At 43.1% G+C, this 16214-nt stretch overlaps 1 protein-coding gene across 1 annotated transcript in view; it reads left to right on the top strand.

The window, feature by feature from the left end:
• The first annotated feature begins 1877 nt into the window (after positions 1–1877).
• Clybl (citrate lyase beta like) overlaps positions 1878–16214 on the top strand; it is a 257037-nt gene continuing 242700 nt past the window's right edge. The window contains exon 1 of the mRNA XM_008832726.3: positions 1878–1965. Within this exon, the coding sequence (XP_008830948.1) occupies positions 1907–1965 (59 nt within the window). The 5' untranslated portion in view covers positions 1878–1906. The remainder of the gene's footprint in view (positions 1966–16214) is intronic.

Raw genomic sequence — 16214 nt, 5'->3', positions numbered from 1 at the left:
TCTTTTTGAGACAGGGTTTCCCTGTAGCCCCAGCTGTCCTGGAACTCACTGTGTAGACCAGGCTGGCCTTGAACTCATAGAGATCTGCCTGCCTCTGCCTCCTGAGTGCTGGGATTAAAGGCGTGTGCCACCAAGCCTGGCCTAAGTTATATTTTAATGCAATGTTTTGAAAATAAAGATAATGATAAAATTCTTTTATGTATAAAATGTGCAAGTTTTGGGAGAGATGGCTGTGTGGTTAAAAGAGGACCCAGGTTTGGTTCCTAGCACCCACATGGTGGCTAACAAACATCTGTAACTCCTGTTCTAGGGCATCTGATGCCCTCTTCTGGTCTCCTTAGGCATTGCACACATGTGGTGCACTTAAGCACAATATTCATACACCTAAAATAAAAATAAATAAATAAATCTTTAAATAAGGTGGAATGATAAGTCAAAGTTGTCTTCTGGCCTCCACAGGTACATGCACCTGCACACATGTGATACATGCACATACATATGCACAGTCACTCCCCCCCACACACTTGCACTCATCCAAACACACTCACACACACACACACACACACACGAAAATACAGAAACAGTACCTAGGAACTGGGAGTATTATTCAGCAAGTTACTTTCCTAGGAAGTGCTAAGCCCCAGGTTCCATCTCTAGACATGAAAAAAAAAAAAAAAATCAAGCAAACAAAATACAGTGTCTGACACATTGACGTCCTGTGACAATTTGCACCTGTTTTTTTTAAAGATGCTATGGATGGTTCCGGTTTTTCTTTTGTTCCAGTCTCCAGAATGGCTGAGAGGGAGAACTAGCTGGAACTAGAGAGGAAACAGGTAAGAGGATGATCCTTATTGGAAGCAGGCAGGAGAGGCCTTCGATACGCCCGTGGGGTCTCAGAGAGGGGTTTTGCATTCTGCCCTGTGAGTATCACATACAATAGCGATGACCGGCAGACATTCAGCATCTGTGTCCCGAAAGAACTTGGAACCCAGTCTGGCTGCACAGGACTTAGCAGTTTGCATTGTTTTTCTTTGAATCCAGGGGTACCGCTAGACTTCCCACGTTTTCAGGTGTAAATTCAGAGTGAATGAACCACAGCCAGAGCTGAAAGAGAAAACCGCAGGAAGGAATGGTACAGGGTAGTATATGGACTGGGCCAGACAGAAAGTAGGGCGGCAATGGACTAAGGAAGGACCCTGTTGGGGAAGCTGGGTGGGCGAGGCCCCCGCTTGCTGGAAGTTTTGAGCTCTGGGTTTCAGGGTGCCTTTTGGCTAAGCGTGAAGGGTCCTGTGTATTAGTCCTCAGCCTGCACTGCTCTGACCCTGTTACAGATCTAGTGCACATGTTCCAGAACCAATACCTGCATTTTTTTTTTTTTTGAACACTCCTGGATTGCTCATCACGGCAGACACTTGTGGGGAGGGACTCTTAGGCGGCACTTTAACAATAAAATCCCTAGGAAATTTGAGTCTGTTTTGGTTGAGTGAAACCAAGCTGTAACTCACATCGGAAGCGCAGGTGGAGTTAAATTCTGTACCAGAGAAACCGCGCAGTTTAGAGCTTGACCTTAGACTTGGCTGGCTGGGGCCGCGATGGGACGAGTGAAGAGGGGGCGTGGCTAGCGAGGAGGGGCGGGTCTTGGTCCCTTGGGGGTGTGCAAAGTGGGAACGCGTTGGTTACGCGGTGGGGCGAAACGGGGGCGTGGCGAGGCCTGGCGTGAGGACCTTGGAGACGCGAGAAGGGCGGGACTAAAGTCTGCAGTGACCCGATTAAACGGGGGCTGGGCGTGGCTAAGGCGTGGCATGGCAGGAACGAGGCATGGTGGGATGGAGCTAAGTCCGGGTAGGCGTGGTCATTTTTGCAATGGGCATGGCCATGGCGGGCGGGGCGGGGCCTCGTCCGGAAGATGGCGCTGCGTGTGCTGCGGAGCGCTGTACTCGGAGCTGCTGCTGCGCTGCCCAGGCTGTGAGTGCAGGTCCCCGGTTCCCCGCCACGGCCCGGGCTGGCGGAGCCTCGGTTCCCGCCTCCAACAGGGCGTGACCAGGCGGCCCCGGGGTCCTTAAGGGAACCCCAGCCCGGAGTCCGTGCGTCTCCCGCGCCTGACCTCCTCCAAGGTCGCTGCGGCTGGTGCCTCCCAGTGGGAGGGCTTTGCGTGGACCCCGAAAATGGGTACAAATGGAGCTTGATTGCCGGGGCTTTATCAGTCCCGCAAAGCAGAACGCGGCGATCTGTATAAAACAGCTTGGAGCAGTCAGAGGCGGCTCTCTTGCTGAGTGACAACACAGCGATTCTCAAATGTTTGGTCTTCAGACCCCTTTACACATCTAAAGATTATTGAAGGTCCCAAAGAACTTTTGCCTAAATTAATTCATTTTACAGTATTGGGAATGAAGTTAAATGAAAACCAATTTATTTTAAAACGAATCAATGAAATTTAATACAAGTAGTCTGTTTCATGGAAAATGCTGATTTTTTTTTTTTTTTTAACCTGGGTCTCACTGTGTAGTCCTGGCTGGCCTGGAACTCTATGTTCACCAGGCTGGCCTCGAACTCACTCGAGATCTGCATCCCTCTGCCTCCAGAGCATGACGGTTTTATGTATTTTGAAAATTTCTTTTGTTTAACAAGAGACAATTAGAATCTCATATCACCTGCTTTGGAAGAAGTATTTGAAAAGAATGCAAAAGTACTTGAAAGGGCAGAGACAGGAGGACTGACACAAGTTCAAGGCTGGGTTGATTTACATAGCAAGTTTGAGGCCAGACAGGGTTGCATAACGAGACCCTGTCTAAAAAACAAACAGAAAAACAAAAACCCACAAGAAACTCTGGGCTCACATAGGTGCAAATACTAGTTGGAAAAGGAGGCCAGAGTAGACCCTTACCAAAGGTCGGAGGGACCCTCAGATGTCATGGAGCAATGCTTTGAGAACCGCTGATGTAACACCTGCCTGTTTGGCAACTACATACACGTGTCATCTTCTTTGGTTTCCCTTTCGGCTCCGTGAAGCAGTAGTATGGCGTCCTCTTTGTGATATGGAAACAGTATCAGAAAGCCTTAGTGACTGCCTCAAAGCTCCAGGGAGTCAGAAGGCCAAGTTGATGGCTCATGATTTACTTCTTACATCTTTTGCTTTGTGTTTCCTGATGCCCCCCCATGACTCAGGGCAGGGCCCAATTTCATCCATCACGGCCCTGAACCCTGGCTCACGGGTATGCTCCTGGAACCAGAGCGATAGCTGAGGGGTAGTCCCTGGCCTATCCAGGTTCCTTTTCTGAAGTGGGAAGGGACTAGTATATGTGGCTTGTTTACCAGTGACCATACACACCACTTCTGATAAGCTTGCGGTTTAATGTTCAGTGCGCTTTGCCTCCCCTAGCGGGCAGCCTCCTTCTCAGCACACCTGGAGCCTAACTGGGTTGAATCAGTGTAGGTCCTGGTGAACCCACCAGAGTAGAAGGGGTCAAATGCCGAGTTTGATGCCTTTGTTTCAGTGTCTGTGGGATTGCTTCAGCTTTGTGCCAGTGGACAACTTATAGCGATTTTTGACTTGCTTTTGAGTATGGGCACCATTGCTGGGCAGACAGGAGCCGTTCTATACCTTGGTTCCTGATGCCTGTTCTGACCTTCCAGCATTTGCTCTAGTTTCAGTGCTGTCCTTGTTGAGTCCTGAACCGTCTTGTTATCCATGCTGTTATTTGTAGCGGTGTTGAATCTATATAAATGACCCTGCATTTAAGGAGAGGGCACATAACTCCTCATTTGACAAAATCAAGAGGCCGAGGTGGGGCCATGAAAACACCCCCCTCCACGCACCTATAAATATTTCTATATGGAACCATCTGTAGCTATAGTAAACTGAATGTGAGTTCTTATTGAGATTTCCAGCTCTAATCCATCAGTGCACTGCCCATTCTAATCACTTCCCCATGTGTGTTTGTAAACTGCACTTCAACTGTAAGAAAACTGGCTCCCACAGTAAACCTATGTTGCAATATCAGAATTGTAAGCTCACACCCCATTGTAAAGAAGTGCATCCACTAGAGGACTGGTTTTCCTGTAGTCTTTTGGGTGCCACTTTTTCCAGAACGACTTAGGTCACCCCTTTTTCTGCTTCTTTTCCTCCTCGGTGAGACTCTTCCGTACATTTGTGTACAGTTAGATGCTTTCGTTGGAGTCTGTTTCTTCCCAGGTTCCCTATATGCTACAGATAACTTATTTTTCAATTCACTTTTTATTTTATTTGTGTGGATGCACACGGTCATTCACATAGCATGGCTCAACATGTGGAAGTCAGAGGACAACTTTTGGGAGTGGTGTTCTCCTTCTACCATATGGGTTCCAGGGACTGAACTCAGGTCATCAGACATGTGTAGCAAGTGCACCTGCTGAACCATCTCATTGACCTATCAGATTAAAACGATTTTTTATTACATGTATTTCTTTATTGTACTTACAGTCTGCTATAGAGTGTGTGTGTAGGTCAGAGGACAACTTGAGGGCTGGAGATACAGCTCAGCTCTTAAATGTTAAGGCTTACAACCAAAACATCGAAGGATAATTTACAGGAGTCACTTCCTGTCTTCCTCCATGTGGTTACCTGGGGTTGAACTCAGGTCATCAGATTAAGCAGCAAGTGCTTTTACCCACTGAGCCATCTTGCCAGTCCTGATTTTTTTGATGTTGTAATAATTGAACCCAGGACCTTATGTGTGCTAGGCAAATATTCTACCACTAGGCTATATTCCTGGTGATTTGAGTTTCATTCTTTGTGCTGGAAAGTTCTCTGGGTTTTAACAAATACATAATGTCATATGGCTATCATTACATTACTACAGTGATATGTAGAACAGCTTTACTTCCCTAAAACTCCTGTGTACTTCACCTCTTGATTCATCACCTCCTGCCAAACACCTATCATGTTACCATCTTTACATTTTGCATTTTCTAGGATGTCATGTAGTAGGAAGCATGTGATGTGCAGTCTGCTTAGATTGGGTTCTTTCCCTTAATATGTATGTGAAATTTCTTCATGTCTTTTCATGGCTTTTATTGCTGAGTAATATTCCATTGGATAGATGTACCACACTTTGTTTATGCATTTTGCTATTAAAGGACATTTTTATTGCTTCTAGTTTTTGTCGATTATGAATAACCTTCAGTATATATTTGTGTGCAGGTTTTTGTATAGACATAAATAATTAGGAGTGTGACTGTTGAATATTTTGATAAGATTATGTTTAACTTCATAAGAAAATACCACAGTAGCTGTGTCAGTTTACATTTCTACCATCAGTGAATGAGAGTCCTGTTGCTTGCATGCTCACTGTGCTAGTTAGTTTTTGTTAACACGAACTACAATCAGTTGGGAAGAAGGAACCTCAATTGAGTAATTACTTCCATCAGATTTGCCTGTGACCATATCTGTGAGGCATTTTCTTGATTGCTAATTGATGCAGGAGGACCTAGCCTACTGTAGGTGGTGCCATCCCTAGGCAGGTGAGCCTGGGCTATGTAAGTAAGGATAGCCGAACAAGCCAGTAAGCAGTGTTTCTCCATTGTCTTGGTCTCAGCTTCAGTTCCTGCCTACAGATTCCTGCTTGAGTTCCTGCCCTGACTTCCCTTGATTGGACTGTAACCTGTAAGGCAAATAAACCCTTTCTACCCCCAAGTTGGTTTTGGTCAGTATTTTATCACAGCAGCAGAAAAATCAACCTAGGACATTCACCATTTGTCAGTGTTGTTTAAAAGAAAATTTAATCGTTCTAACGGATACATAGTGGTAGTATCTCGTTTTGTTTTGTTTTGTTTTGTTTTGGTTTTGGTTTTTGAGACAGGGTCTCCCTGTAGCCCCAGTTGGCCTGGAACTCACAGAGATCCACATGTCTCTGCCTCCCAAGTGCTGGGATTAAAGGTGTGCACCATCACACCAGTATCTCATTTTTTAATTTGTCTAACTTGAAATCCCCTCAAAGATGTTGAGAAACTTTTCAAATGCTTATTTGCCATCTGGGTATATTCTTTGATAAAAATATGTTCAGCTCTTCTGGCGATTTCTGAATTGGGTTGTGTATGATACTGAGATATAATGAGAACCGTATTTGGTTTCTGTTCCTCTTTCCTGGCTTGTAGCCCTAAACCACTGGACTCTCCATAGTAATAGTGTCTTTAATGAGTTGACTAGAGTCTGGGGGCCCCCATGGGGGCTTCAGGACTGGGTTCTTCCTCAGAAAAAAACAAGGCATGATTGGAGGGCTGAACTGTAAAGCCCACTCCACCTCTAGGGAGGAGAGAGCAAAGTGAAAATTTAGTTTCTTACCAGTAGCCAATGAGGTAATCAATAATGCCTGTGCAAGGAAGCTTCCATCAAAATCCAAAAGCTGAAGGTTTGGAGAGCTTCCAGATTGCTGAACACACGCAGATTCCTGGGAGGGAGATGTACTTGGAGGGGTTACTGGTACTCTTGCCCCTCCCAGTGCTCCCCTGTCCCGTGTATCTTTTCTATCTGGCTGTTCATCTGTATCCTTTAGAATGTCTCTTCCAATAACCAGTGGAAAAGTTTCTCTGAATTCTATGAGCCAGCCTAGCAAACCATTCAAATCCAAAGAGCTGGGTCTTAGGAACCCCTGACTTAATGGCCAGTAAATCAGAAGCATGTATAAAACAACCCCAGCTTCTGTTTACCTCTGAAGTGGGGGCAGTTACAAGGGACTGAGCCCTTGATCTGGGGGATCTGCTGCTATCTCAGGTGGACAGTGGCAGAACTGAACCTAGTGAAAGGGTATCCAGTTGGTGTCAGTAGGAGAATAGGTTTGCTTGGTGTGTGGAGAACTTCCCTCCCCGAAAAGAGTTCTGTATTGTATTGAGTGAGCTTGTGGAGAGGAGGGAAACTCTTTGTTCCTATCTTACAGGTTGTTTCTTTGCTATTAAGCTTTAGTGTTATTGGTATATACTGGCCTCAAGTCCATCAGATTTGTGTTTTACATGTATTTTCTCCCAGTCTGACTTTTCTTAGTATATTTCACAGAGAATAAATGTCTAATTTGAATGAAGTCCAGCTTTTCAATTTGTTCTTTCATGGATCATGAAATTGTTTTCCCTGTATATTTTTTTCAGAAGGTTTACAGTATTGCGTTTAAAAAATTATTTTTATTTTATGTGTGTGAGGGCTTTGCCTGTAAGTATGTACGTGTACCTGTGTGTGCAATGTTCACAGAGGCCAGAAGAGGGTGCTGGATCTCTCTAGCTCCCAGTATTGTATTTTTTAAAATTTTATTTATTATTTTTATTTTTTGTGTATGCGTGTATTGCCTGCATGTAGGTAAGTGCACCTGTGTCGTGCAATGCCCTTGGGGGTCAGAAGACACTGTTGGATCCTCTGGGACTGGTGTTACGGACAGTTGTTAGCTGACATGTGGGTGCTGGGATTTGAACCTGGGTCTTCTGCAAGAACAACCAGTGTTCTTAACTCCTGAGCCATCTCTCCAGCCCCCCAGTATCGTATTTTATACTTGGGTCACTGATCCAATTGTTGGAGGAAATCATCCTTGCTCCATTACATCACCTTTGCTTCTTTGATGAAGATCAACTGGCTGTATCTGTGTAAGTTTTTGTGGGCACTGTCTCCTGTTGTTTGATAATGCTTCTGTTTTACAGACACCATGCTGTCTTTACTACTGTAGCTTTATACTGTTGTTTTCTGTCATGTTGAGTTGGCTCTTCCAGGCCTTTTTCTTTTCTAATATTAGAATTAGTTGTCAATATCAGCAGATAACTTTCTGGGATTTTTGTTTTGTTTTGTTTTGCATTGAGTCCATAGAATAAGGTGGGAAAATTTGACATCCTAAGAATATTGAGGGGCTGGAGAGATGGCTCTGTGGTTAAGAACATGGGCTGCTCTCTCAGATGACCTGAGTTTGGTTCCCAGCACCCATAAGGTGGCTAACGAGGGTCTGTAACTCCAGTTCCAGGGGATCTGATGCCCTCTTCTGGCCTCTGGGGGCTATTGCATGACATGGATACACATATACATGTAGGCAAAACACTCATACACATGAAGTTTTAAAAAGAATATTGTGCCAGGCGTGGTGGCACCTGCCTTCAGTCCCAGCAGTTGGGAGGCAGAGGCAGGTGGATCTGTGTGAGCTCAAGGCTGGCCTGGTCTATATAGTGAGTTCCAGGCCAGCTGGGGCTATAGGGAGACCCACAATTGACTTTTTAAATATTAATTCTATATTCTACATTATTATAATCACTTATTAGTTGCTCATTTTGTTGTTGATTCTTTGGGATTTTCTGCACTGGCAATCATGTTATTTCCCACCTTATACTATGGTTTTAGTTTTTCATTCCCAATAGTTGTCTCTGATTTCCTTTCCTTGTCTAGGGGTACCAGCTACTGCTTCCAACAAATGTTAAATAGGAGTGATGTGAGCAAATGCTCTTGCCTGGATCTCAGTCTTAGGGAAAAACATCCAGTCTCTCACTGTATGTAAGTTTGGACGTGGTGGCGCACGCCTTTAGTCCCAGCTCTGGGGAGGCAGAGACGGGTGGATCTTGGTGAGTCTGAGGCTAGCCTGAAACTTGCTATGTAGGTTTATGAGAAGAATTTGTACTTTAACTCTCCTGATTGTCTTTAGTGTTGGTTCCTAGCTGTCTTTTTTTTTTTTTTTAGACAGGGTCTCCCTGTAGCCCTGGCTGGCTTGGAACTAACTATGTAGACCAGGCTGGCCTCGATCTTACAGAGATCCATTTACCTCTGAAGGTATGTACCACCAAGCCCAGCTTGAATAATTCTCAATATAATATTTTGGAACTCTTGAAATCATTTTTTTGCTATTTTGAGATATTATTTTAGTAGTTGCTCTAGGGCTTATCATATGTGTCTTTATAATATGATGGTTGGGAGCTGGAGAGATGGCTCAGCAGTTAAGAGTATTGGCTGCTCTCGCAGAGGACAAGGAATCCAATGCTTTCTTCTGACTTCTTTGGGCATTGCATGCATGGGTACACTTACATGCAGGCAAAATACATTCAGAAAGTTTAAAATAAATACTTAAAAAAAATTTTTTTTGGTCTTTTTGAGACAGGGTCTCCCTGCAGCTCCAGCTAGCCTGGAACTCACTATGGAGACCAGGCTGGCCTCGAACTCACAGAGATCCACCTGCTTCTGCCTCCCTGAGTGTTGGGACTAAGGGTGTGCGCCACTACGCTTGGCCCAAATAAATACATTTTTAAAGGATTAAAAACTTAAAATCATGCAGTTTTCCATTCTAATGATTTAAATGTACAGTTTATTATACTATATACATTATGATATTATGGCATTATATTAATCATGGGCAACCATCTCCACCGTTTATTTACAATCTTTATTCTTTGCCCCCAGTAGAAACTCAGTATCTGCTAAGCAGTAGCTGCTCATCTGCTTTCTGTCTCTTTGAATTTACTTAATTTGGATGTTCCATGTAAGTGCAATCCTACAGTGTTTGTCCTTTTGTTTAGGACTTTATTTAGCAGCACACTTCTAAGGTTTACCCATATTGTAATGTGTATCAGAGCCTCATTGTTATAGTTGGGTCGTATTCGGCAAATGTATGTTACCATACACATCTTCATGGATCAAGTCTACTTTTGATTTATACTAACTTAATTCAAGGAGATAGGGAAATGTTACTTATATGTAGCTCTGTTCATTTTTTTCCTTTATATATTATTTTTGTTATACATATATATAGTCATACATTATTGTAATTATCTATATAATTTAATGTATTTTAAAGAAGCTTAGAGATGCAGATACATGTATCTGATGGCATTTTTCCCATTTACCTTCATGTTTATAGTGTCTAGTCCTTGTTTATGTGAACTTGGGTTTCCATCTAGGGCTCATTCTTCAGCCCAGGACATCTTTGCTCCCATCTACCAAATACATGCAGGCAATACACTCATACATATAAGATAAAAATAATAGGCCGGGTATGGTGACACATGCCTTTAATCCCAGCTCTTGGGAGGCAGAGGCAGGTGAGTTTGAGGCCAGCCTGGTCTACATAGTGAGTTCCAGGACAGCTGGGGCTACAAGGAGACCCTGTCTCAAAAACGACAAAAATAAATAAAATAAATAAATAAAAATAAAAATAATAAAATATTTTTAAAAATTAATTAAAAAGACAAATTGATACAGTTGTATAGGCTTTTTTTGGTGCTGGAGATTGAACCCAGTGTTTTGTACATGCTAGACAAACACCCTGTCACTGAACAAACATCTACAGCCCTTCTTTTCACTGTCTTTTTGGACAGGATCTCAGTAAGTTGTCTAGGCTGGCCTTGAATTTATAATCTTCCTGCCTTATCCTAGTAGCTGAAATTACAGGTGTGTACCACCATGCCTGCCATAATATATATATATATATATTTTTTTTTTTGGTCTTTTTTGAAACAGGGTCTCCCTGTAGCCCCAGCTGGCCTGGAACTCATTATGTGGACCAAGCTGGCCTCGAACTCACAGAGATCTGCCTGCTTCTGCCTCCCAAGTGCTGAGACTACAGGCATGTACCACCACCCCCAGCAATATATTCTTCTATACAGTTGCTTTTTAATTTTTTTATTGAATTTTTGTGTATTTCATAAAATACATAAGATACATATATTATCTATAGATGTGTATTTCATCATCTTTATACCTTCCCATAGCACCCCCACTGGAGTTTATACATTCCATCATTTGTATTAAAGCCTATTATGTAAACTTAGTGTCCCAAGATGTCCCCTCAGTGCAAGTTCATCCACCGGGGTTTAGTCAGCCTATCTAGGGTCTCTCCCTTTAAGAAGACCAGCTTTTCCTCACCCAGCAGTAATCTGATGCCAATAATTCTTTGACTAAGATTGGGGCTTGCTGTTCATTTCCACAGTTCTGTGCTGGGTTTTTGTCTGCATAAGTTTGCATGGATCTTGTGCATGAGACACCATTGCTATAGGTTTGTATGAGAAAGGTCCCAGGTGCCTATAGGTCCATTTCCATATGGTCTTGCACCTACTCCCTGGCTCTTAAAATCTTCCCACCCCTTCTTCCACAATGGTCCCTGAGCCCTGGGTGGGTGGACCTCAATATAGGAGTCCTGTCCAAGGACCCACAGTCTGCCAGCTCTTATTCTCTGCATTTTGGCCATTTGTGGCCTTTTGTGTTCCTGGCCCTCTGTTGCATGAAGGAGCTTCATTGATGAGAACTGAAAGATACATTAGTGTTCTCTTCATCCCTTGTTCTATGTTTCATGAGACTTTTTTTATTTTATTTTATGTATATGTGTGTATTGCCTGCATGTAGGAAGTGCACCCATGTTGTGCAATGCCCTCGGAGGTCACAGAGACTGTCAGGTCCCCTGGGACTGGAGTTACGGACAGTTGTTAGCTGCCGTGTGGGTGCTGGGATTCGAACCCAGGTCTTTTGCAAGAAGTGTTCTTAACCACTGAGCCAGCTCCAACCTGTTCCGTGAGTCTTAAGTGTAGAGGTTGCATCCTAGATGTGCCACTTAGGCTTGGGCAGTTCACAGAGAATCATGGTGTGTGACCAGTGGTGTAACTCTATAAGGCTTGGGCAGTTCACAGAGAATCATGGTGTGTGACCAGTGGTGTAACTCTGTAATCTGTCTGTTGAGAAAGAAACTACTTTGATGGGTGGTGACTGGGATACTTGTCTGTAATTTTAAGGATCCATATTTTACACATAGTAAGAAATTACATTTGTCTGGGCGTATGAGAGCCTTCAGGTTTTCTCTAAGATCTATGACCTCTCCAGCTATGTGTATTTGTCTAGGTTTGCAGTACCAGACATGATATACAGTTGCTTTTTAAATTAATTAGAAGAAGTAATTAAAAGAAAACCTTTGATAATTACACTATTAACTTGAGCACTGCTTGTGTGTGTGGATATCTCTTTGAATTAATGTCTGAGGTCCCTTGCTTTTAGCCTGAAGAAATTTAGCCTGCCTGCCTGCCTGCCTTCCTTCCTTCCTTCCTTCCTTCCTTCCTTCCTTCCTTCCTTCCTTCCTTCCCTCCCTCCCTCCCTCCCTCCCTCCCTTCCTCCCTTCCTTACCTAATTTTAAAAATTCCATTTATTTGTTGGGATAGCATGGGTACATCACAATGTGCATATGGAGATAAGGGGACACCTTGAAGGAGTAGGTTCTTTCCTTCCACCATGTGGGTCCCAGGAGTTCATCTCAGGTTGTCAGGCTTGCAGGCAAGTGCCTTTACTGCTGAGCCACCTCACCAACTCTGTATGGTTACTTTTGCATCACTGTGACCAAATATCTGGCAAAAACAAAAACAAAAACAACAAAAAAAAAAACTTAAGGGAGGTATTTATTTTGACTTATGGTTTCAGAGAGTTTAGTCCATCATGATGGGAGAGGCCAGGCAGAGCAGCTCCCATCATGATGGACAGGAAGCAAAGAGGGTACCAGATTGGGTCCTGGTTTAGCCTTCAAAGGCTTACTTCCTTCAGCTAGGCTCAACCTCCCAGAATGTCCACAACCTCCCCAAATAGCATCACCCAGCCTTCACCTCAGGAGCCTGTGGGGAACATTTCCTACTGAAACACCCAGGTTGGGGCTGATGGTGTCTCATGGGTCTTGTTCATTTTTCTTTGCTTATTTTTGTTTCTGAGAGTGGTGTTGTCTCACAGGTCTTTGAGAGTCATTGTTTATTTTCCTTTCTGTTCCTCAAGCTGTAGAACCTCAACTGACCAGTCTTCAGGCATGTACATTCTTCTGTCCACCACTGTAGATCATTTAAATTTGTTATACTTTCCAATTCTGAAATTCTATTTGTTTGCGTCCTATAGTGTACCTTTCCTTTTTTTTGGTCTTTTTGGGACAGGGTCTCCCTATAGCCCCAGCTGGCCTGGAACTTATTATGCAGACCAGGCTGGCCTTGAACTCACAGAGGTCTGCCTGCCTCTGCCTCCTGAGTGCTGGGACTAAAGGCGTGCGCCACCATGCCCGGCTCTAGTATACCTTTCTTTATTGTTATTCTGTGCTTATTAAGACATCATTCTCATGCTTTAGTTCTTTGTACTTAATTTCCTTTCATCTTTTAAACACATTTATGTATTTTAAATTTTATTTTACATTTATTTGTGTATGTGTATGTGTGCGTGCATGCATGTGTCATGGTACATGTGTGGAGATCAGAGAACACCTTGTGGGAGTTGGTTCTTTTCTTCTATCATGTGGATTCTGGGGATTGAACTTAGGCCATCAGGCTTGGTGGCAAGTGCCTCACTCATTGAGCCATCTCGCCCTGTGAATGCAGAGGGAAGTTGGGGACAGTTTCCTTATACATTCCACTGTGCTCAGTTGTGAAACTGTGGCCTCCTCAGACTCCCATTTTGCAGGTGTTTGAGAGGGGCATAAGTTCTTCATTTTTCTAGCGCTAATCCATTGTGATGGATAGAATACTCTTGGAAAATATGTTTGAGCTTAGAAAGAGTTTTGGTTTGAGAGTGAAATGTCTCCCATAGGCCCAGGTATTTGAATACTTGGTCCCTAGCAGGCGGTGCTCTTCTGGGAGGTTGTGGAACCTTTAGGAAGGAGGTCTTAACTGGAGGAAGTAGGTCACTAGGTCATTGGCCTTCAAGATTATAGTCTCTCCTTTTTTAGTCTATCTTTGTTTCCTGATCCAGAGATGTGAGGGGCCCTAACCCCACACTCCCACCCCTATGAACTCTGCTGTGCCTACCCCATCATGATGGACAGTAGCCTTTAAAACTGTGACATTTTTAAGTTTTATAAAACTATGAACTCTCTTAAGTTGCTTCTACTGAGTATTTTGCCCAGTAAAGAGAAAAGTAAATAACACAGCAGGTGTGCACAAGTTTAGACGTGCAATCAAACTTTGAAGGCTTGATTGAGATGAGCCTGATCGAAGGCACGACAAATGCCATGAAGCAATGTTCTTGGAAAAGCTGATACTGGAGCAGCTTTGGCAGTTTCCTGAGTGGTTATTTTCTCCAGGGATGACTTTGGCCAGCCAAGCTCTGACTGATGTCATTTCTAAAAGCAGCCTTTGATCACAGTTTCCTTAACTAAATATTGGAGTGCCTGACATTTCATTTATGTATGACTCCCTATGGGGAAGCCCACAGGTACCTTGGGTGAAATTTTAGAAATGCAGTTTTCTAAGAAGATCCAAAGAAGGAAGCTGGATTCTTTGGGAAGGAATTATTGGTAAATATGGTAAAATCTTTAAGAATATTTTTAAAAGTGTGTGTGTGTATGTATAAAGGTGGTATATACATGTAAGTGCAGGTGTCCATGAAGGCCAGAAGAGGGCATAAGATCCCCTGGAGCTGGAGTTACAGGTGGTTGTGAGCAGCCCGATGTGGGCGCTGGGAACTAAACTCAGGTCCTCTGCAGGAGCAACACATACTCTTAACCACTGAGCCATCTCTCTAGCCCCATGGTAATTTTTTTCTAAAGGAGGGAAGAGCAAAGGCAATTGTTATTGTAAAAGCAGTACACTTTTTTCCACTGACTGCAGCTGTAATGTGCTCAGTTATACACATAGCTAGCTTGATTTTTCTACACTTTTCTTAAGTTCTCAACAGGTTTAGGATTTTATTAGATAATAAAGATAATATTGGGGAAATGGTATTTGTGTTTTCATATAGGTCACTTGGGTATGAATATAAATCCATTGTAATTCAAACAGGTTCAGTTTATTTCATGTTACCACTTGACTGTTTTACAGCTTGTTGCTATGGTTTGAATCAAAGCTCATGTGCTGAAAATTTTATCCCCAAAGCAATATGTTGAGAGGTGGGACCTATAAGAGGTAATTAGGTCATGAGTGCTCTAGCCCACGAATGGATTAATGCTGCTATTATGGGACTATGTTTGTAATTGAGAATGGCTTTGTTATATAGTGATTCAGGGGGCTGTGACTCTAGCTCAATTAGTAGAGTGCTTACCTAGCATGCATGAAGCCCTGGGTTCAATCTTCAGCACCACATAAAACCAGACATGGTAATGCACACTTGTAATCCCAGCACTCAGGAAGAGAGGCAGGAGGATCAGAAGTTCAAGGCCATCCTCAGTACACAATGAGTTCAAGGCCAACCTGGCCTACATGTAATCTGATAGATTAGCTAGCTAGCTAGATAGAATAATGAGTTCAGCCTCCTCCCCTGGCAGTACTGGAAATCAAACTAGGGCTGCAAACATCATACATAGGAGGCAAGTGCTCTACCATTGAGCAATAGCCCCCCAGCCAACATTTTCTTTCTCTCTTTACATTTTCTGGGGTTTTTTTTGTTTGTTTTGTTTTGTTTTTTCAGTTTTACACAGGTCTCACAATGTAGCCCTGACTGACCTGGAACTTTCTATGTAGATCAGGCTGGCCAGAGATAAGCCTGCCTTTGCCTCCCAAGCACTGGGATTAAAGGTATGTGCCACTACTACAAGGATCTTTGTTTTCTTTCTGGAAAAGGTCTGGTTTTGTAACCCAGATTGGCCTCTGGCTAATGATCCTCCCACCTCAGTCTTCTGAGGGTTGGGATTGCATGCATGTACTTCACGTTTGTAGCAAGAACAAACTTTTCTTACAAATGACCCACTCTGTGGTATTGTTGTAGCATAAAATGGACTAAGACATTGAGTTAAATAACTTGCTCAAATGATTCAGGTAATAACTGGTCTCTTTCATCCCTTTTGCTTCTTCTACCCCACTATAAACCAGTTTTAGAGTAGCTTTAAGCTTATTTCCTTTGATTTTTGCTTATTTGTATTTTATGATGTTAACTTAATAATGTAGATGCTTTAATGGTGTTGTCTATTGCCCCACATGACTATCGCACACACAGACACAGACGCACACACACACACCTGCCTGACAAGTGCTCCTCTACTGAGCTATATTCCCAGCCTGCCCTTTAGAGTTTTACCAAATATAGTTCACAAAATATTGTATGTGTGCACATTTGCACACATGCATGTGTATAAACATGACCACAGTTGTTCATTTAATCTGTTTCCAAGTTTTCTTTTTTGGTAAATGGCTCTAGCTCAGCTCTTGGTAGATCCTGGAGGTCACTTTCCACCTGTGACCTTGCTTGTTCAGACTATGACCTTTGCTATCTTTTGGTGCTCACTGTCAAACTACCTTCCAGAAGGTCTGTTGATATCTCTCTAGATTGCAGGATAACTTTAGAGCTC

Source organism: Nannospalax galili, unplaced genomic scaffold, assembly GCF_000622305.1.
Source record: "Nannospalax galili isolate Female #2095 unplaced genomic scaffold, S.galili_v1.0 scaffold1316, whole genome shotgun sequence".
NCBI classification, from domain to species: Eukaryota; Metazoa; Chordata; class Mammalia; order Rodentia; family Spalacidae; genus Nannospalax; species Nannospalax galili.
Note: the sequence above shows the minus strand (reverse complement) of the source record. Positions and strands in the feature narration are given on the sequence as shown.